General features: G+C 43.5%; 1 protein-coding gene and 1 long non-coding RNA gene across 4 annotated transcripts in view; one reads left to right on the forward strand and one right to left on the reverse strand.

Annotated features, from left to right (window-relative positions):
- Positions 1 to 23,009, forward strand: part of LOC144799412 (uncharacterized) — a 256,377-nt gene that overhangs the window by 115,386 nt on the left and 117,982 nt on the right. The window lies entirely within an intron of this gene.
- On the reverse strand, positions 4,486 to 22,650 carry PGPEP1 (pyroglutamyl-peptidase I). Of its 2 annotated transcripts, XM_078668414.1 has the most exons (6): positions 22,436 to 22,491; positions 21,467 to 21,552; positions 18,096 to 18,148; positions 16,550 to 16,666; positions 6,754 to 6,986; positions 4,486 to 5,359 (listed from the first exon to the last, which is right to left on the reverse strand). In XM_078668414.1, exons 4-6 carry the CDS (start codon positions 16,583 to 16,585, stop codon positions 5,167 to 5,169), a joined length of 462 nt encoding a protein of 153 aa, XP_078524540.1. In that variant the 5' UTR covers positions 16,586 to 16,666; positions 18,096 to 18,148; positions 21,467 to 21,552; positions 22,436 to 22,491; the 3' UTR covers positions 4,486 to 5,166. The 2 variants fall into 2 exon arrangements, with proteins under 2 accessions (XP_078524540.1, XP_078524539.1); XM_078668413.1 differs by lacking the exon at positions 21,467 to 21,552 and having other exon boundaries at positions 22,436 to 22,650.

Below are 23,009 nucleotides of genomic sequence, written 5' to 3' on the forward strand. Positions count from 1 at the left end.
GTGAGTGCAGTGCAGTGCAGGTGAGTGCAGTGCAGGTGAGTGCAGTTGAGTGCAGTGCAGTGCAGGTGAGTGCAGTTGAGTGCAGTGCAGGTGAGTGCAGTGCAGTGCTGGTGAGTGCAGTTGAGTGCAGTGCAGGTGAGTGCAGTTGAGTGCAGAGTGGTGTGTATTGACAATGTAAATGACAATGCCATTTATTTATGATTTAAAGAAAAAAAAATGTCATGAGCAATGCCAATAGCTCTACCTTTAATGATGCCGAGACCATTGCATTGTAAATGCTTGTTATTTTGGCACTCCACGAGCGTGCACGTTTTTTACCAGCGGTCTTCCTTGAGGGCTGCGACCCAACCCCACAAATACCGGCACAACCGTGCTTTGAGTTGCTCCCTCCCACACCCCCAAATGCTCTCTCACTTGTGAGCTGCCATTCCTGTTCAATACTCACCCCCACTCCATGCGCTTCATAGTCTTCTCTTCTTCCCATATAAGTTTTTAAAAAATGTAATCCCTAACCCCGCCCCATGGTGTATACCTTGTCCGTTGGACTCCATATTGGCTCTACCCATCTGCTCCTTCTTCGCTTCCCCATCCATTTTAGTTCATCAAATACTTTTTTTTTTTATTTCATTTTCTGCTGGTCACTCGCCCTTCAAAATTTTGCTTTTGTGCAAATGAAAATGCCTTTTTTTCCAATGTATGGCTTCAAATTGCCATCTTGGATTGGTATATAAAAAAAAATGGCATGAGCATCATTCAGTAGGAATGCACATGCGTGGTGACGCATGAACACTCCTACTAAAGGACATGGTCACAAGACATCATGATGCGTACATTCTAAAGTAATTATGTCTTCTTTTGCTGTACAGCTTTGGAAGAAATTATTTTGCTTAAAACACTGTGACAAAGTCAGTAGGTCACAAACGCTTTGCTAATGCTGGTTTCTGTGGCATCAATTTTTCAGAAGCGTGTGAGTTCACTCTCCAGTAAACAATCCACTTTAAGATTTTAACCTTTGTATTTTGCACATGAAGGGCTCGAACCCGAGCTAAATCGCCCCATTTGCTGGGCGAGCAGACTAGTGCTTCGCCCCTCCCGACCCTGCCTGCATAAAATGGCATACTGGCCTAGGAAGCGCAGCGGGCGCGCCGGCGGCGTGCCGAAGGTGCGCCAAAGGCAAGCCCGTCTGCGCTCGTCCGTGCCCAGAGCCAGGACCCCTGGTCCGATGCATTTAAAATCAGCTACACGGTATTCCTATGACCGTAATACCCTGTGGGCGCTGGGGGGCAATACCAATATGACAGGAAGTGTCTCTATGAAAATGGGGGAAGATGTGCCGACAAACCCTCATCACTACGCCAACTGTAAGCAAGCCCTGCCAAATCTACGCTGGCAACCTATTATATTCCCCAGGGTTTTACACAAAACTATTGAGAGGAAAGAGCACGCCACAGTGAAATGTCTGCTGCTTAACGCCAGATCTCTGGTGAAACACAGCATAGAACTGGCGGATCTAATACAGGACTCTAAAGTGACGATAGCATTCATTACAGAGTCCTGGACAGATGCAGCCTCGGGCCCAGATATCGTTAAAGCCACTCCCCCGGATTATGACTGTTTTACGCAGCATAGAGAAAGGAAGAGAGGAGGAGGCCTGGCGATTATTTATCATAATTTAAATCAGTTAGAGGGTCCTTCCAGCCAGGAGCAACTGACCTAGACGAAGTACTAGTTTTTAATTTTACATTATCTGATCACCAAACCCTCAGAGGCTGCCTACTTTATAGGCCCCCGGGGGCTAAAGCACCATTTTTTACGGCTTTGAGTAGTCTGCTCGAAGAAGCGATATGTGCTAAGTCCTTTACATTACTAGGGGATTTTAATTTTCATCTTGAGTGCGGTACAGACTCAGATACCCATGATCTTATCGAACTGCTGCATGGGGTGGAATTGAAGCAAAAGGTCTGTGGCCCGACTCACAAGGCAGGACACACCCTAGATGTGATTTTTTCCAATCATCCCAACCTAGAAGTCACAACAGTACAGCCGGTCTCCATGCCGCAGTCCACTTTAAAATTACTCTAGCCCCCCCTTCGAGATCTTGCAAGGTTAAAATTCCACCCAGAAAGATCAGGAAATGGAAAAGCATAGAAGGTGAGGCGCTGGAAGGCATACTGAGAACCTCAATTACGCCCCCCTCAGAAAATGTGGAGGAGGCGGCCACAGCCTACACCATGTGGCTCGATGCAGCATGCATGCAACTGGCACCCCCTAAAATCTATCATTCCACGCGCTCAAAGCCCTCTGCTCCCTGGTTCTCAGAACAGATCAGGGATCACAAAGTTCTCTGCAAAAAGTTGGAAAGATCTTGGCGGATAAACTACAGGGAGGCGGACAAAAAACTACTTAACGCCGAACTGAGAGTTTATAAAGAGATGATCCGAATGGCTAAACGTGCGTTTTTCTCCAAACGTATCATGGAAGCTAGTAACTCCCCTAAGGAACTATTCTGTACGGTGTCATCTCTAGCAACCCCCTAAACCGGTGGAGATACCCCCAAGTCGTCAACTATGTGAAAACTTGGCCAAGTTCTTTCTGGGAAAGGTGGAAAATATTTTCTACTCTCTAGACAACCAAGTCAGGACTCAGGGCCCTGACACAAACCCAGGGACTGATAGCAAAATGGAAAAACTTCTTCATTTCACCCCAATTAGTGAAGAGGAGGTAGCGAACCGGCTACAAAGGATAAAATCAGGCTCCCCTCGTGACCCCTGCCCAACCACGATTGCAAAATTAGCGCCATCTACCATTGCTGCTGGACTGACCCCACTGTTTAATATCATGCTCGACAGTGGGGAATTTCCCTCACGATGGAAACACGCATCCATTTTGCCCCTCCTAAAAAAGCCCAATCTTGATGTAACCGACTTGAATAACTATCGGCCGATCGCCAGGCTACCCCTCCCAGCCAAAATCATGGAGGGCATATTAAACGCACAGCTGAGCTCCTTCCTGGGGACAGGAGAGTGTCTCGATCCATCTCAGCATGGATTCCGGGCGGGGCACAGCACGGAATCGACGCTGATCAAGTCTGCTGAAGACATAAGGATGGTGATGGATGCAGGCAGCAGAGCCGCTCTGATCCTGCTGGACTTGTCTGCGGTCTTCGATACGGTCCACCATAAGCTATTGGTGGACCGGTTGGGGGCCTGCGGGATTCAAGGAAAGGCTCTCAAGATCTTGCAGGCTTTCCTATCCAGCAGGACTCAGACGGTGGCCTTGGGGGACTTTGAATCGGACCCATTTGCGCTCCCATGTGGAGTTCCCCAGGGGTCCTCCCCGAGTCCGACCCTTTTTAACGTGTACGTCTCCACCCTGGCGCCAGTGATCCGATCCTTTGGTTTTAACCTCACATCGTACGCAGACGACACACAGATTGTGGTGTCGCTGCTCCTGGGTGAAACAGAAAGCACAGCTGACAGGTTTAGAGGTTGCATGCTGGAGGTAAGCAACTGGATGGCAGGAAACTGCCTTAAACTCAACTCAGCAAAAACGAAAGTGCTGCTATTTGGGTCCAGAGACAACTTCTGGTCCCCACGTTGGTGGCCAGAGGAAATGGGGCCCCCCCCCTGCGCCGGTGGCGAAGGTCAAAAACCTGGGGGTACTAATGGACGACTCTCTGTCCTTTAGACCACAAATTAACGCACTGTCCTCAGCAACCAACTTTGTGCTAAAAACCATTCGGAAAGTCTTGCCGTTCCTGGCGGACGAACACAGGTAAACAGTCGTAACAGGACTGGTGATGTCCCGACTGGATTACTGCAATAGTCTCCTGCTGAATGCCCAACAGGGGCTGTTGAACAAACTTCAAATTCTGCAGAATGCAGCAGCTCGCCTGATCACGGGGACACCTAGGTTTGCTTCGGTAGAACAGGATCTGGTGAAGCTACACTGGCTTCCAGTGCGTAAAAGAATAGTTTTTAAAGCACTCTGCGTGATCTTTAAGGCATTGCATGACCTAGGCCCCCATTGTATGAAGCAACTCTTCCAGCGGTACAAGCCTGCAAGATCCTTAAGGTCGGCTGAGCAGGGGCTGGTGGTAGTCCCGAGAGTCAGGAAAGCTTGTTGGGGGGGCAGGAGCTTCTCCCTGGGTGCGGCAAAGTCCTGGAACGCGCTGCCGCAGAGCCTCAGACAGATTTCTGATCTGCTGTCATTTAGGAGAGCCCTTAAGACGTGCCTCTTTACACACTAAGTCCTCAACACACGCATACCAGTGATCATCCAGCACCAGGACACCTCTGGGTAACAGTGCGCTTTAAAAATGTCTAAAATAAATAAATAACTAAATAAACAAGTAGACCAAGCTCAAAAACATTTGTGCAAAATCAGGTTACAAGTGTTCATTTTCAACGTCTCTACTCAATAAAGAAACAAGTACTTGACAGAAAAATGCTTTAAGTATCTATTAACTAGACATTTCATAACTCCTTGTGTTGATACTAGACATGTTTTGTTTATTAAAATATAATTCCTGAGCACTGTTAAGTTCTTCGGTGTTATGCCACATCATAACGTGCTTCCGAATTGTACATCGCTCTCATCGCCATATCCAAAAAAGCAAAAGGTAGTTGTGATCATATAGTCGCCGAAAACAGATTGACAATTGATTTAATGAATTTTCTGCAAAGGGCATTCCTTTAAAATGTTTAGTGACAGGTAGTCATTGCAGTTAGAAATGTGATTGGGTATTATCCTGAAGACAACCAATTCTCCAATACAGTTTACATCGCTTCCTTGTAAAAATCATCATGTATGACTCACAAAACGTTCTTAACTGCTATAAGCTAGCATTTTTACATTACAGTACGCAAAATTCCTTTCAGCAACAAACTGGATAAATATAGACACTTTCTTCTCCTGGTTTCGTCTTTTTTGTTATCCGCAGTTCTCTTCGCGAGGCAAACAGTTCTGGAAGGATAGAAACCCAGGCGGAAAAAGCCTCCGCTTCCCTGTCGCTCTAGAGTCACACAGTGCTGAAGCTGTTGGGGATTTTTTAAATCAGTTCTTTAAGATTAATTTATGTCATTTTCTTTTCTGTGTCTTAACGGGATTTCATTTTGCAGCAAGAAATATTCTAGAAATGCAAAATTAAGAGCACTTTGTCCAGTTTTAGTATTCACGGCAGCAGTTGATTTTATTCTCCGATTGCTCCAGAACATTGATCATCTCTTCAATGATGACTTGCAGAGCCCGGCCTAGCTGCACCGCAGAATAAGGTTTCCCTAATGGAGGCACATGCACGAATGCCGAACGGCCGTGGCTTTGATATAAGGATGTATAGTATGTAAAATCACACAGGTACCTGGAAAAAAAAGAGGGAGAAAATAGGATAAGTAGGCCATTTTAACATCTGGAAATCATTAGCACTTAAGCTCCTTCGAAATGTTGTTAAATAATGTGGACAAAGTCAGTTGTTCTGTCTCGCTGGCTCTAGCAGCTTTGAAAGTGGCAAATAAGTGTGAATAAGTATAAGGTACTTGAGAGTTACTGTTATTTTCCTAATTGGGCCTTAAAAATTCAAAATGAGTTCTTTGTCCAAGACATCTACAGAAACACTCAGACACAAATTCCACCATGCCTCCAAACCTTTTGCAGAGGTTGCAAAGAAGGGCACATTTTACGGACTATATTCTCCTAATTTCACTTGGTGGTTAAGTTATTTGCTTCGACACCTTAAGGGCATAAGTACATTTCCGATGCTCTATCAATAACCAAAAATGCTCCTACGACAGGCCCGCTGTTAAAACTAATTTCGGATTATGGCTTTTGATCTAAAGTGATTCAGGTCAGATGGTCACTCTACCTTCAAAAGCTAATACAGTTTATGTAAGGTCTTATGAAGCGTAATTTCCAAACAAGAAATCAGTCTCTAGGATGTCCTGGAGCAAATTTTAAATCCACCCTCAGCACCAATAATGACAAAAGCATCCCCCTACCTGGCGGGTTAGTAAACCTTTAAGGAGCTTTTCGGTGAAAGAAGCACTTAACAAACTGTGTTACTTAATAGGGCAGAACAGACACTTCCCACCCCTCTTCAAATATGCATTTCAATTGTCAATATCAGATTCACAAAGGTTCATGGTAACTGCAATGCAGTAGGTGTTTACGAGGTGCCTTGAAGGATGGATGCAATTTCAAGGGAGAGGACTATCAGACTCGAACCTTGCATATTAACATGATCTGGACCCAACAGAAATGACCCTCCTGCACTAGACAACTTGACCTCCTTCAGCTTCAAAAAGTGAAAAAACAGTTTAAAATGAAAAAAGCATTAAGAATTCCTTCAATAAAAACAAAAGAGTATTGTTTCCTTGCACAACGAGTGGAAAACAGCACATTCAAGAAATCTTCAGAGAAGCTGGAACAGTTTTCCACTTTATAAAGATAAAAGATAGGATGCTAATTTATGTTTTCTCTTTTAAAAGTACATTGTTCCAGTGGAGAATGAATCAAAAGTACTATTGGCTGATTGGATGTCACAAAAGACAGAAAATGTTGCCTCATGTGGACAGATTTGTTTGTTTAAGTTCCTTTCAATTTGAAAAAAAAAATGTTACGCTTTCTAGCACGCTGCATATGTAGAATCTACTATTATGAATTAAGAGAGCAGGCCAACGATGGGAAGTTAGGGTTGTAAGCAAATCGTTTCCCCTCCTTACCAGTCTGAAAACCATTTGACATGATCCTGCCTCATACCTGCCAGCGTCTTTTGATATCGAAACGGCAACATCTGGCTCAGAAGCTGTGACCCGTTTACAAACTGTTTCCAGGTCAAGGACGGAGTCTATGCATTCTGGTCCACCTTCCACACAACAGCGGGAGCCTGGGCAGAAATGACAGTTGTCCAAACCACTGTAGCCCACATTATGTCCACATTTTTCCAGAGTGACGGTTGTAGCCATGCTGGATACGCCTACATGAACGACCAACTATGAAGAAATAAGACATTGATTATGCAAGGGTAACAATTGCTAAAAATGTGATATTGTAGGTGGAACTCAATGCAGTAATTGTGACGAGCATTAGTGTAAATTGATTACTCAATGGAACTCATGCCTATGGTGTGTGGCTATCAAGTATGAAAAGAACTGCAGGTTTGACCCAAATACACCGTGCCACGTTGCTACTCACCTTTATAATAACTATACTTGACTGCAAACCCACATGATCATCAGCACGTTGCAGCATTGTTATGGCATGCCCAATAAGGACCTACTGAGAGGGAAGTTAGGAAAGGCATGCACATCTCACCAATACATCCAGGTCAGAAGTTCCGAGGTCATATACAGGTGTTCTTACCTTCGCTCAGTTCCTTTACAAATTCCACCCAGGACTAACAAAGCTATTAAGCATTATCACGTTACTTTTTTATTGTTATTGTTGCTCAGTACTTGCATATAGCACCATCTACCATTAGTATGGCATCGCAGCATCTTACCCAGCGACCACAATTCAGAAAAGATCCTAAGCTTCCTAAGAAAGCAGTAGGAGTAGGTGACAGCGCAAACCAGACTGAAACTTCGGGGAAGAGGTTTACAATAGCCCCTGCCCAAGCTGGGGGTCTGCAGTACTGAGTGTACTTAGCCTAGTACTTGCATAAGGCCAGCGGTGTAGCACAATAAGAACACTTGACGACAGTCCGCTTACGAAAAACTGAGATGGAATATGCTTTTCTGGAATACAAAAAGGAATATTTTAGCTAAGGTGTTACGAGCAAGTTAGCCTTCAATAAGAAAAGCCTTTAAGATTGAAAAGGATTAAAATATTTCTGAAATATAGTTCAATCAGGAAGGCAAGTCTATCTTCCAGAGACATGCCTTTCAGAGATGAAAAAGCAATTAGGCAAATTTATGATACCTTTAGTGAATTCAAAGTAGAATTTTAAAGCTCATCAAAGTTCGTATTGTATGGTGATGTGTCAGCAACGGAGCCACAGGTGCTGTGAAAACTGGCAGGAAGAGATTACACACACGGATAGTGATGGTACCAGTGCTCTTTCTTTCTCACCATTTCTTGCACATAGAGATACACAAGGTGAAAGAAGAGCCACAGATATTAACTACACGTGAGGATCTTCTTTCACTGGGTCTACCTTAAACAAAGAAAAACAAGCATTTGCAATGCAATAGGTCTCGCAGTTGTGAGAGTTTGAGCTATTGGCATTGTAAATGGCAATATCTTTAATTTACGTGTTGGTTTTTAAAACATAAATAAAAGGCATTGTCATTTACAGTGCCAATAGCTTAATCTCTAACAAATGCGAGACCTAGTGCATTGCAAATGTTTGTTTTATACTAATTAGAGGGAGGGAGTAGTCCATCTTGGGGGAATGGGAAACTAGCAGGCTACCTTTTGCTTTGACGATCTGCCCACAGGAGCTATTGCTCATTATGTAATGACTGTGGCAAGTAAGGCTCGGACTTGGTGTAATGAAGATTACCAGTAAGCAACCAGGGCATCATTGTTTATTGTTTTGAACTATGTTTTCAGAAGGAAGCAGTAGTGTGCCACCCAGCACCTTCACGATTGGTTGCCACTGATGCATACACCCTCATAACGGGTGCGATTTCAGGGTATAAAGATGGTCTACACAAACTCAGACGAAGAATTAGCTGGGGCTAGCGTTGCCACCTGGCTGTGTTTTTTTATCGGCATGACTGTTATACCTGTATGACTGTTAGTACAAAAATGTGGATCACCTAAAGTCAGTATTTTTTTCGTTTTCAGTACATACTTTAAACTATAAATGTAAGAAGAAAACACTTTAAAATGTGTTCAACGGCTGCCTTAATGATCCCTGGTTCATAATGAAAGTCAAGTAAACAATGATTGAAAATGCCATGCTAAAAATGAATACTGAAGATTTCATGTACATTTATACTTAAGACTCATGGCCGGGCGGGCCTCTGTAGAATCTTAGACGTGAACAGATGGCCGATATTTTTCTCTGGCAAGGTGGCAATCCGAGCTGTGACAAGGCCGCCTCATCTTTCTTTGGGCGGCTGGGCAGAGATCAAGAGAGTGTTCGAAAAGCAGGACTTTCGGGAGATGTTCCACAGAACATTGACCCACTTGACAGCTGCATACACAGGTGTTTTCAAGGATGGATTTGCAGTATATCTTCTCTGAACCACAGTTCCCAGCTTGCCCACGAGCTCTTAAAACGTATTTGCTACTTCCACTGATTCAGAACCATAGCTTTCTGCAGGACCAGTTTGTGGGGAAAGTTTAGAATGCCTCAATTTAAAGTAAACTACAACTCCCAAAGGGCCAAGCGGGATATAAGCCAATGAGATCACACAGTCATACATTCTCTCCCAAAAAACTTTCCCCCAACATGTCATACTTGCGCGTCACATAATCTTGATCCACGCATACCTTCTTTATTTGTTCCCGGCCCGGCACTGGATCCGAGAGCGCGCGACAGGAACGTAACCCTGCCAGGCACCCACAAAGCAGCGCCGGGGGCGGGGCCAAGACTGGAGCCACCATCACAGAGGCCTGCTGATGTCGTCACGACCGTTCTGCGAGTGATACAGACGCCCCTGACTATGATGACAATGTCCACGGAAGTAAGAGCAAGCCTACAAGTAAGAGTGAAAAATCGAGGGGGGGGGGGGCGTCAGGGCACATTGACGGTGCCCGCCCCCCCCCCAGTGATGGAAGCCCTGCGTGTGCCCGGTGAGTGGGGTTGGGAGGGTGTGTGTGTGCGCGTTTGTGGGTGTATGTATGCCCTGCGTGTGCGGGGGGGGGGGGTGAGTGTGTGCGCGTGGGAATGTGTGTGCGCATGCGTGACTGTGGCTGTGTGAGTGCGCGCGAATGAGAGAGGCGAGAGGCTGCTGAATGTTGAACAGGAGATGTGCACGTGCGCGCCCACGAGGTGAAATCTGCCGAGGGAAAGCGCGTGCATATTTCCTGTCCAACATTCCCGCAAACGGGCGACATAAGGTCTTTCGCTGACGCAAGACCTAAAAAGGGACAAGCTTCCCCAGTTTATGACAGGCATGCTCCAACGCATGCAGAAGTTTCCAGTAAATAAAGGGCCACTGCAACGAACCAGGAAACAACACACCACAGTAGAGCAAGGAGAAGCTATCACACAAGATCTCCATATCCTCAGCCACTAACTGAAGCCAAAGTCAGATGCCAATTACCCACGCATGATGGGTAAGGGTCCACATAACGTAATCAAAGTGCACAAAAAATTAGACAAAATTTAGGCTGTGAATTAACAAACTTGCAAAGGCCCAAGACACACTACGAAAACAGCCTCTTGGTATGCACACACAGTATCACAACAAAAACATGCTATACAGACAAGATGCCATGATGGCCAGGGCACTGGGCATTCCAGTCTACATTAGTATGGGGGTTATTCGAGTCCCCACAAACCTGCACATGGATTACATAAAACAAACACATTTCTGATAGATACTTGTAACCATAGATTCCTCATGCCATGAATAATTCCCAGGCATGTTGGGATTGTTAGAGTTGAGGGTAATTCACTTTGGTGTTAAAGGTCTTCTGGCTCACCATCAAAGGAAGGCTGGTGTAGGTGCTCACGGACAACACAACCGTCACGTCGCTCTGAAACAAGCCAGGCGGGGTGAGATCCTGACCCTTGTGCCATTTGCGCTTCGCCCCTGAAGTGGTGGGACTGCCATGTTAATTCTCTGGTGGCAAACCAAATGGTAGGATCTTTAAACACCAGGGCTGCAGGCAACACGCAGATTATGAATTGCAGTTGCACTCAGAGGTGGCACAGGTCATCTCCCAACAACAGGGAGAGCCCTGACTGGATCTTTTCACCAGTACAGGGAATGCACAATATCAGCACTTTTACAAACTGCAGTTTCCAAAGGAATAGTCCCTCTGAGATGCCTTCTGTCTGGAGTGGATCTCAGGACTCCTGTATGGCTTCCCGCCACTTCCTCTCCTGCCCAAAGTTTTGGAGATGATCAGGAATGACTGGGCCCAAGTCATCCTAGTGACAACGGACTGGGCCAGGAGAGTGTGGTACCTGGAACTCCAGGGCATGAGCGGCTGTCCTCCTATCAAGTTGCTGCCATAACATTAACTAGACGTGGGAGCGAACTTCAGGCTGTGTAAATCAACCTTATACCACCTTCTTCCTGATAAGTTGGTTTTGAGGCCCCTAGCTTACTTTCTATTGAAACTGGTTATTCCTTTTCATCTCGGTCAGGCCATCATCCTGCTGGCATTTTTTGCTCCATCTCACCCCTATTTGAAGGAAGAGAGACTCCCATCAGTTGGACCTTAAAAGAGCATCGAGTTTCTATATCGATTGTACATGGGAATATCACATGGATGATTGGCTCATTGTAGGGTTTTTATTCCAGAGCAAAGTTCTCTTAGGCGAATGCGGAGAACCTTTGGTCACTCTTTTCACCACTGCCTGAATGAGCAATGTCAGCAATTTCCCATGTTAGAGTTTCCAAGAAGTGTCTCTCTCCTGTACGCCAATACCTCTCCTGTCACAAGTTCTAATGATCAGGAATGACTGGGCCCAAGTTATCCTAATGGAACCAGATTGGGCACAGAGAGTGCAATCATCAGAACTCTTGGGCATGAGCATCAGTTCTCCGATAAGGCTGCCGCCTCAGGAGGATCTGTGGCAACAGGGCAGAGTCCTGCACCCAAGCCTGTTCAATGTTCACCATAATTCTTGGAGATTGATCAGCAACAGCTGACTGCATTTGACCTCTCTTCCGAGGTTGTAGACGTCATCTGGCAGCCAGGGAACTCTCAACAAACTCCATATACCTGGTCATTGGAACAGGTTTGGGGCGGTACTGAACAAACTGATCCACTTCACGCCAGGTTATCCAAAATATTACTTTTTGTGTTGTCCCCAGCCCAGCAAGGACTTGCTTTGGGCACAACTATGGGATATCTGACAGCTCTTTCAGCTTTTCTGAGGCCCTCTTTTTTGAAGGGTTTGCAACATTTCTTTCAACCAACTCCCTTTATCATGCTTCATTGGGACCTTAACCTGGTCCTCACTTTCCTGATCTGTACTTCTTTAGAACAGCTACACACCTGCCCACTACGATTTCTAACCATAAAGAAAGTATTCTTCATCACCATAACATCGACGCTGTGGGCAAGTGGGCTGCAAGCCCTCTCCATCACCTCACTACACACTACTTTTTCCCCAGATAAGCTGGTCACCAGAACCCAAGCTTCCCTTCACCAAAAGTGATGACTCATTTTTACATCAGGACAAACTTCACCCTACCGACATGTAGGATCCATCGACTGAATCCTAGAAGGGCTCTTAGCTTATACTTTGGTCGTACCAGTAGAAATCCTATGGATGAACAGCTCTTTGAGGGATTCGCTGGAGCGAAGAACTGCAAAGCAGTGCAAAAGAGGACCATATATTGGTGGATCATGCTCTTCATTAAAATCTGCTACGTATTGGCCAAGAAGCAGTCCTTGAAAGGTTTGTAGGTTCATTCCACTGGAAACAAGCCTGCTGTCGTCCTTACAGGACTTTCTGGTTTGAGATAGTTCACAGACTCACCACCAGGGGTTACTGCTTTTGCATCTCTTAAAAAGTGAGGAATATGCAGTTAAACGTATTTATCAGAAGAACAAGTTACTTACCTTCAATAATGCTCTTTTGAGTAGAACTCTATCCAAATATAGACTCCTCACCGACCAGCCCACCCTCCCTGTTCTGTGAAAGTTTTCTACAAAAAAAAGGTTCCAGATATAGAAACATGCACACTGGTCAAAGCAAATTTGCTATTGAGCTCTGCGTCTGGGGGTGTGGACAGCCGAAAAAAGCAAATGACGTCCGAGCTGAATGTTGTTGGCACAGAACCACATGATGACACCTGCTGGTGTGCAGAAGTACTGCAAAAAGGTTTCTGGATCCAGTCTGAAGCCAGGGAATATGTATATGAGTATATACAGACCAGAAAGAGCGTTATCAAAGGTCAATAACAAGTTAGTATTTTGGTGATTATTGGAACTAAAAATGAAGAGTTCCTTCACCAAATAGGAAGGGCAGGGATAGGCCAGTAATGAGTGGTGTTCATGTCCAGAGAAAAGAGAGGGACAGAGAAGAAGTCATATGGCAGAGGGATAGAATGGGTTTCCCTTTCGTCTTCTGTAGGACCAATACTGTCATGATTTGGCCTAAATATGCGACGCAGCGGTATCTTCTTAAGGGATTCAGTAATGTTAGCACAGAGGTGCGGTCTAGAAACTCAAGTGCTCCAACAAATTCCTGGCAGCTTAAACTTTAGTGTTAAAGTAGGCAGAAGATTATGAACTAATTGGCATATCCAGAGGGAGACAACGCGCTCCGGTGGAAAGCACACGATTGATGATTACAATCGCATTGGCTGTGACTATAGCAAGAAAAACTCACTCCTGGAGTATTAAGCTATGCTCAGGTCCCTCGGCAGCTGGTATAAGTGAAGTGGGTTACCAGAGGTCGACATAGAACAGAGTGTCCAACAGTGGTGTGGCAACAAGGTGTGTAGCCCTGACGAATCTGCCGAAATCATTGAGGCAGAGAAACATGTTGGCGATAGGTAATGGTATGCGATGGTAGCCACCAGCCTTTTTAATTTAACAGCCCACGCCTAATATTTAGGAATAAAATTGCGAAGAGGTGTGCCTGTTGATTTTAATCACATCTGTTTGTCACGAGCAGATTTATTGGTTCTGCTACCACGTTCTTTTTCACTTCTTGGTTTTTGTTTGGACACACTTTTCCTTTTCTTTTGAACTGAATGACGACCAGTGATGAGAAAAGGGGCCCAGTCTGGTGAGTACTTGCCAGTTACCCAGAGGGTGGTGTTCCCGTGAGGTGTCATTCTGTTCTTCACACATTTGTTTGCAGAAATCTGTCTGCTTTCAATCTCATGTGGTGGATGCACTGTATAGATTAAGGTTTCAGACATCCTGTGTTGTTGTTCTAGGCGACTGTCAAGAGTTGTTGGCCAATATGTTTTCTTTTTAACTTTCTAAAAATACCAGACGTATTGCAGTAAATACCCCGAAGAAATGATAGTGGATAGGGGAGTGTAACAGAGATCATGAACATGTGACTGGTCTGTTGCAAGATACACTGACATTACTTACACCCAAAGGACAGGGTTCATTGATTGTTGATGATATCCAGAGGGAGCTCAGGGTACTAAAGTGGAATGTGAGGGCAGTTATTGCTTTAAAATATTATATAATTAGGTATTGATTTTTAAATAGTTTTGGGGAATGGGCATGCAATCCCATGTTACAGTTGTCCTTTGAGCCTATCCGCTTCTGAAACAATGTGGTGGGTGCTTTCTTAGTAACAAATGCATCATTTACCAGAATTTACTTGTTGGTTCATGGGGAACACCACAAACTCCCTTTTGTAGGAGTCTTGGAGTCCCATATACTTTTTGTGTCACTATTGTAATCCTTGGTCAAAATCCAGATTGTATTGTTGGCCTCTGAAGAACCGTTATCTGTTCAAAGAAACATTGCTAATTTTCCCTCGTGCTTTTGGATTGCTGGGAAAAGAGGAGCGGTCTCATTCGTCGTCCACTGTGGATGATTTGATCGGCTGAGAGTTTCCCATCCAAACTCTAAGCTCTCGTTGCTGTGGCACCGGATGAACCTTAGTGAGCAGGGCAGTGAATAAGACTGTTCCATTTTGCAGCTTTCCTTATAATGACTATGCTAAAGTTTCTGATAAAGGGGGTCGTTTTAACACCTTGTTACAATTTCTGTTCTACCCACATGGGCTTTCTGAAATACTGCTTGTACACAGACATCATTGTGAATAAGCTGTATTTACATGAACTCAAGTCTAGCACAGCAAAATTTGACAAGTGTTTTGTGATTGGGTCTCATCAGACTGACCAGAGTTGTGTAGTGAATCAGTGGGATAATCTATGCACCCACTGTGAAATGAGTGAGCAAATAATGGACCTGCAATGATGGATGCCCACCGACATCTGGTTCATTCAGGTTACCAGAACTGTGTTGGTACCTCCACTACAACTATCCGGAAAAAAAAAGATATTCGTTGGAGCAAACACTAGGGGAGAGTAACAGCGGAGACAATGGAAAGGAAATGTTGCCTACCTGCTACTATGGTGAATGTGAAGTGGGGGGAGGGGGAAGCATTCACAAATGCATACTTACTGTTCATCAGGATGCCCACCTTCTCAGACAGGGGATTATAAGTGTGATTCAGTTTTAAAGACTCAAATGTTCAGTAGGAAAACATTACAAAGGGTCACAACAAGATTTCGGAACGTATTGCAAGCAAATGTGACAAATTTAATGGGATAAACAGAGGTGCCCTATGGCACATGGGAGGACCTAAAACACTAAAAACACAAGAGGTATTAATTGCAAATGTCCATAAAATAAAAGTCTGGGATACACTCATTGAATTGACAAAATCCCATAATGATATTAACTTTCGGTTTAGATGGTCTGATTTTTTCAACTCTGCTCCTACTTTACATACTGTTAGTGTATGTATGCATGTATTTATTGGTTTTCAAACCTAGCTAGGAAGCCAAAGAGTGCTTTACCTTACTTAGGGGCATATTAACAAGGAACAGGGAAAATGAATGCTAAAGGCACTTAGCGTTCATTTTTTAACGCCCGCTTTCGCTGGATAATATCGCCTGGTTATCGCGTTATTAACAACGCTAACCGCCTAGGCGATAAAAAATCCAGCGATAGCGGCATTTTGGGAGGTTATCACTGGTAATGCAGCGATAAAACTACAAGGATAGGGATATCCTTGTTGATAGCCCATGGTGGACTTAGCCATGTAATCCACCTCTCATTGGATTACATGGCTAAGTCTGAAAATTAGCAGACGTAGAAAAGCAGCGTTAACCGTGGTTAGCGCTGCTTTTTTTGTCTCTAACAGGGTTAGCGTGAAGCTTGATAATAGGAGAAATGTCGCTTGGCGACATTTCTCCTATTATTTTGCATTGGAACGCCCACTTTGCATCTCATTAGAGATGCAAAGGGAAGCGTAGTGAAAAAGGGTGCTCACATGCGATTTTGCATGTAAGCACCCTGTTGTTGATAGGGCGATATTTTTATCTCCGCTTCTTTAGCTTTTAAAGCCAAAAAAGCGGAGATAAAGCCCTTGTTAATATGCCCCTCAGGTTGTTGAGGATGATCTACAAGAACATGCACATCAAATGGGATTACACAAAAACATGTAACACATTATGTTTCACATGTTTAATTCATCACTTTGGTAAAAACGACAAACATCCATCCTCAACAACAAAAAATTTGATTTGTCTGGATTCAAAGTGACCGAAACTGTAAATTCCGATCTTGACATTGGTGTTGACTCTCCATTTACACATTTCTCATACAAAAAGCTCAGACACGAAAAGTCCATCATAAAACCCTCTATTCAAAGACAGCAAAATTCTCAGATAAACAGGAACAGCTAAAGGAATATGCTTGGAATGCTGCTACTCACTTGTGGAGTGTGCTTTTTCCACAGAGCTGGAATCATCCTCTGTACAGCTTGGTATTCAACTGGAACCTCATACACATAGAGGTCAACAGAGTCACCCAGACCCAGTTTCTCCAGCTCCTAAAGTGAGGGAAAAGGCGTTTTAACTCTGGTAGTTATCTAGTCTTGTTCCATTAAGCCTCCATCCTCTTTAAGGGATCACAGTATAACAAAAGAATTAAACATCACAAATTCAATGCATTAAGTTGAGGCCAAATAAGCGAAGTGATTTCTGCTTTTTGCACGAAAACACAAAACTTAAGGCAGACCATCATCAAGCTATAGAGTATTCCATTGTTTAAAATGGTACCCCCTATAATGCCATTATGGCTCATAGATCTGATATAAAATACGTAGAAATCCTTAGAAAACCTAGCAAGCCGTGAAATGGTTAAAGTCTCATTATACTACTTCTCAAAGATTCTAAGAGGATTTATAGACTTGAAGATTCTAACCAAATGAAAGGATATAAAAGCATTAGCCAGTCCCCGGAGAAAGGCAAATACAGTGGAAACCGTTGTGAGCTTTCTACCACATAACAGGGTGGGAAATATTTACATGTATGTTCATTCTGAGTACAGTCAGGCTGTACAAATTATGTCCACTGACTGCATCTTTTCCCTATGACTGATATGTAGTTGCATTCAATGCTATTCCTAGTTTTAAAAAATGTATAAAATAAATAGAAAATAACATCTGCGGAGCCGACGTCTGTATTAATTATCCTATGGTGTACAATATGGGTTTTCCACTTTGAGGGACAGATGTTCAATAGTTTTCTCATTATTTTAATTGGATACTTCACGAAGTGGAGAAGCCATAATCCAGACATGTTAACAGAAATACTTCAACCAAGGATTGCAAAATGGGGGAAATTGACGTAGTAAGAAACAACCATTTTGAAGTAATAAGAACTGGTTCAGAGTGCACTTACCTGTTGAAGGCTACAGGGAACAACATCCATACAGTCTAGGTCATTGCCAGTTTGTCCAAGTAGTGAACAAAGCCTGTAAAACCTTTACCAGTTGCTCAGGCCTACCAGGCAAGACTCTAGGCTTATCTTGGTTCAACTAAAGGCAGAGTTGTCTATCCAGGCAGAATCTGCAGTAATGTGCCTTGGCACACCAGGTAAGAATGAAAGCTATGACGTGAAAGCAGTACTAATATTTGGGCTATAAAGATGTCGTTTTCACATCTCAACTAAGAAAGACAATTATAAAGATTTCAAAAAAGCTTTTGTGGAGATTGCTCTAGATCCAGCTTAAGCAGTATCCACTTCACACTTGCATTACCATCATCTTATTCAGGCTGAGTGGTAGGAGATCAGCAAGCATACCTGGAGGCAATTCTTAGTTATATACCCGGGCAATTACTCCAAATGGAAGGATTCAAGTGGACAGCAAAAAATAAAAAAAGAAGTTCAAATCCCACCCAAAGTCTGAAGCATGCCATACACACGCATTTTCATATCCTACTCTGTTCTTTTCAAAAGTAATACTAATTAAGTTACCTGAACTGCGATCCAGCTGGCATTAACTGCATGTTCCCCGAATGGACCGAATCCTGAAATTACAGAAATGTCATTAATTGTGAACCTTCTTTTTGTCTCCATATCAGTTTACTTTTGTTTCTAGATTTGTTATAGTTTTGCAGATAAACAGCAGAAACATGGCAATGCAAGGCATTTATTTTTCATAGAATTTCAATTGCTGGCTGAGATAGTTCTTACTTTGAAACAGAAGTCCAACTGACAGGCAGTAGACACACTGCTTACACCAATGTTTATCCTGGGAATCCCCCAAACGTCCAAAATGCCTGATAGTTCATAGGGAGGACAACCCGCCTGAAAGCGGTGCAAGAGCCAAGACACAGTCCAGCTAGCGAACCCTGCTCTCTACACAAATCATTTTCCGGTTTAGGTTGGGGCACTGATACAGGCGAAGGAGCTTTCAACACTTTCTTCTACCTGTGCCGACATAATAGGGAGGCATGTGGATTGGGATGTAGCGAAGACTCTGTAGAGTCTTGAAGCAGTGTGTGCCTTGTGAAAACCTGCTGAAATACAGACATTTGGAGCAATTTGTGTTACCCTGATATCACACTGCTACTGAAATTAGCTAGGGCATAAAATATGTTACTTCTACTAATGAATTTTGACATTCTTTTCATGTGATGTTGCAGTTTATCATGTTCATCTATGAGATGTTAATTTTTATGGGCTAGAATCCGATTGTCTGTTGAACAAAATTAACATGCATGGGCAAAGCCAATTGGTCTTGCTAATGCAAGAGCTATTGGCTTTGCCAATGTGTTTTAGCCATATTGTACACCAGCGTGACTGCTGTTTGGCATGGCTAAAAGTTACTAGCGCAGAGGACAGTGGCGTTGAGTGTCGCAGAGTCGAATGGCAAAGAGTGGAGTAGAATGCAGAGGCATGGAGTGTTGTGTACTGGAGTGGCGTAGAGTGGAGTCACAGAGTAGAGTGAACTGGTGTAGAGTGCAGTGGCGTACAGTGTTGCAGAGCATAGTGTGCAGTGGCATACAGTTTATTAGCATACAATGCCGCATTCCAGAATGCAGGGGCATAGATTAGAATGTTGCATGGGAGAGTGCAGTGCTCATAGTAGAATGGCGTAGAGTGCAGTTGTACAGAGTAGAGTGGAGTGGCACATAGTGCAGTGGTGTAGAGTGGTGCAAAGTAGAATATAGTGCCATAGAGTGTAGTGGTGTATAGTGGAGTGCTGCAGAGTGCAGTGGTGTAGAGTGGAGTGATGCAGAGTACAGTGGCGTAGAGTTCAGTGGGTAGAGTATCGTGGAGTGCAGTGGTGCAGAGTGGTATAGAGCGCAGTGGTGTAGAGTAGAGTGTCGTACAGTGGACTGGGGTAGAGTGCAGTGTTACAGATTAAAGTGCATTGGCCTTAAGTGTGCTGGCATAGAGTGCAGTGGCGTAGTAGAGTGTAGTGTTGAAGAATGGCATAGAGTGGGGTTGTGCAGAGTACATTGGAGTAGACTGGTGTAGTGTAGAGAAGCGAAGAGTGCACTGGCATAGAGTAGAGAGGCATAAAGTGAAGTGGCCTTGAAAGCAGTGGAGCAGAGTGGAGTAGAATGCAGTGATGCAAAGTGGAGTAGAATGCAATGAGGCAAAGTGGAGTAAACTGTAGTGGTGCAGAGTGGAGTGGTGCAGAGTAGAGAAGACTGGAGTATGCATGGTGTGGTAGCACTCCGCTGTTACAGACAACACATTTTCAATTGAAATAACCATTACATTTGCACTCACATTCAGTTTTACTAATAAAACTATACAGCACACAAACGGAAATGTGTAGCAATGGCATCACCTGGTATACCGATATGTTTTGCTCATATTAAAGTATTTGTTTCCAACACACTTCAGAATTAACAAAAAAGTGCTTGAGTGTACGTTCCTAATTCTGAAATACTTGCACAGTTCATTCAAAAGTTGTTGTGTACTAGAAAAAAACATTTCCTTTCCCAGTATTCAGCAAGATTTTTGCATAAATCCTCTCACTTTGAAGTCAGAGAAAGAAAAGTAACCACCAAGCTCCATCAGAAGAAAGAGTCTGGCATTTGACCTCTACCTTTGAATGCACAGCAAATGTGACCAAGATCAGAATAAGATTTACAGGCCCCTTTACAGAAAGGAGCACTTGTGGGAGAATACAAGGGGTTATGGTGTGAAAAGGCTTTGCTCCTTGAGAGGGACGAACTTACCCTGAACATCCTAAAACAAATAAAGCCGGCTAATAGAATGCCACAAAATGTGAGTTACAAACTACAAAGTCAATGATAAGCAATGGCGGAATGCATTCCCAAGGAAGCTTTCTGAATGTCCCCAAGATGACTCTAGCAAACCAGACAGCTGCGTAGTCTGGCAGGCTTCGACCTAAATAGGGGAGCTCCAGGCATTTTTATTATGTAAAGTTGATAATGTAAATCTTTGTGACTCTTATACAAACTGCGGACAAGCTGATTATCTGCACAAATGCATAATGAATGTAATTCTGTATGAACCCCTGCTTGATAATATTGTCAGCAACCATGGAAGAAAATATATGTTTTTAAATAATATCGGGCCTCAAAATAGGCCATAAGAGGTATAACTTGTATTCAAAGAACAGCATATTTTTCAGAAAAACCAAGCGCTGGTAAGCAACGTTCTGCTAATTGTGCAAATGGTCAATGTCCACTGCACAGATCTTTTGTAATGAGTAACCACTGCTATCATACAAAGTCAGCCTGATATCTACTGTAACCACGCCTTTTCAAAGAGAAGGGGCTTGAAAAGAGGTTTAGTAATTCTAATGTAGGGCTTTCGGACAACAGGGTTTTCAATTTATTGCTAGGCAGAGGCTTACAAACTATAAAGGATTTGAACCAGACTCATTAGCACACATATAAATGTGAACTTTGTGCGAAAATGTTATAGCCAAATAATTAGGAAAGACAGAACATGTTCACAGCAGAACTTCAAAAGAAAATAAAGTATTCATAGGGAATTGGCAAATATGGCCAAAATAATACATTCTGGATGAAGGTTTTACTTGAATGCTTCTCTTTTTTATGAAGCCAGGACGTATAAATATTGCAATTCTGCTAAAAAAGGTGTGTCACATGCAAGCCACAAAAGGGTGCCACAACGTGGTCAAAGGGGGTAGATGCAAGGAGGTGTGCAACATCAAGGGGAGATGGATTTTCTGTCAGCAAGCAGCTCCTCACACTTCTTCAGTAGCGTAACTCAACACTACTCACATAAGGAGGTATTACTTGCTTGCAGAGGCATTAGTAAAGCAGTTTGGGGACCCAAAAAACGACAGAAAAGTAATTAACAGGCAGAAATAAACTTTGTGATGGTAAACATACCCTCTCAAATGAGCCTGAAACCATCTTCCATGTAGCTTTTTAAGTTGCAATCCCTCGGTCCACTTTCTTCATTGGAACTGCTAGAACTTTAGTTTTAACCAAGCAGTCGAAAGATAGGAGAGAACAAAAGAACCGGTTTGTGCAACACACTTATCTAAAAAATATTTTGGTAATAAAACATTTTAACTTTTTGGGAAGGTTGGCATCCACCATTTCGGACTACAAAATCCTCTCAGAGGGTCAAAGTACCTCCCCATTTCATTTCTAAAAACTTAAGTAGTAGATCCTAGAAGTTTTTTAGTGGCCCAAAATATATTACATTTGGTACCTAAAAATGTATTGATTTTTATCCTTGTCTTTTTAAGTCTTTAGAGGGCAGGTTAACTGAATAAATTCGGACCCTCAAAATGTCCATCATGCAACCAAAATATCTCTAAAATTCCATTATTAGAACCACTAGAATTCCAATATTAGGGAGTTAAATTAACTTTATTTGAACAGGAAAAGAACTATTATTAAATACTTGAAAATGACTTATTATTGCAACAAAATGTACTTCATTGGGACCCTAAGAGGTTTAGTAAGTTTTATATTTGTTCCTATGAATGTGTACTTTTTCAAGCCCTTAAGGGTCCGTTATTTGGACTCCAATACGATTTATTGTCAGCACCCTACAGCTAAAAACATAAATGTACTTTGTCTAGCCCTGTATAAATGTTGTGACGTCAAAGACCTCTAAAGCATCTATTTACAGCCCAATATGTCCATTATTTTGGTCCAGAGCTTTCTTATGACGACCCGGAAGCACATGTTAGGGACACAAAGTGCACCTCATTTGGAACCCAGGCAGGTATCCTTTGTAAAGTCCTCTGCACTTGTTTTTGTTTCTAACAAAGGAGTGGTGGAGACACGGACTCGAAGAAAGGACAAAGGGGCTCAGGGGCTGCGATCAGTCTGCTGCACACTCACCAGTCACCACCACGGCTTTCTTTTGGGCCTCCATGGCTACTGCCTCTCCCAGCCCCCAGCCCCCAGCCGCCCCCGGTGGCTGCTCCTGTTCCTGGCCACTCGCTGCCCCGGCGGCCGCCCAGCTGAGCTCGCACTTCAGACAGTGCAGTCCCAGGGACCAGCAACAAGGCAGCCGTCACTGGAACAGGGAAGAAGGGACTGTTCCCCGAAAGACCTCAGCGGCGCCATCTTTGAGTGGTGCCGGAACACACGAACAAGGGTAGGAATCTCACTGAAATATCAGAAATAGCCCAAAACCTGTGCTGAAACTCATCATGTTTTACACTCCTGATACAAGACCAAAATATCAGAACTATTTTGCACTGCAGTCTTGATGAACATTCAAAATGAAAAAAAGCTAACTGATCAATGTCTGTACCCATTTCGAATTCGCCGCAAGCATTTCAACTTACTTCAAAAGAAATGTTATATAATTCACAAGTTATCCGTTAAAATATAAAGTTTCAGGCTATGTGCATTAGGAATGTGGCTGCATATCTTTGACCGCTTACTGCCAGAGCTTCAGAAACATTGA

The sequence above is a fragment of the Lissotriton helveticus genome, chromosome 12, assembly GCF_964261635.1.
Source record: "Lissotriton helveticus chromosome 12, aLisHel1.1, whole genome shotgun sequence".
Lineage (NCBI taxonomy): Eukaryota > Metazoa > Chordata > Amphibia > Caudata > Salamandridae > Lissotriton > Lissotriton helveticus.

Excerpts from the sequence above, each read along its gene's own strand:
- PGPEP1 (XM_078668413.1), bottom strand. The coding sequence starts at position 22,469 with ATGGAGGCCCAAAAGAAAGCCGTGGTGGTGACTG. Across the intron at positions 16,667-18,095 it reads CCAGCTGGATCGCAGTTCAG|GAGCTGGAGAAACTGGGTCT; the intron begins GTAACTTAATTA and ends CCCTCACTTTAG. Across the intron at positions 6,987-16,549 it reads GGAAAAAGCACACTCCACAA|TTGGTCGTTCATGTAGGCGT; the intron begins GTGAGTAGCAGC and ends ATTTCTTCATAG.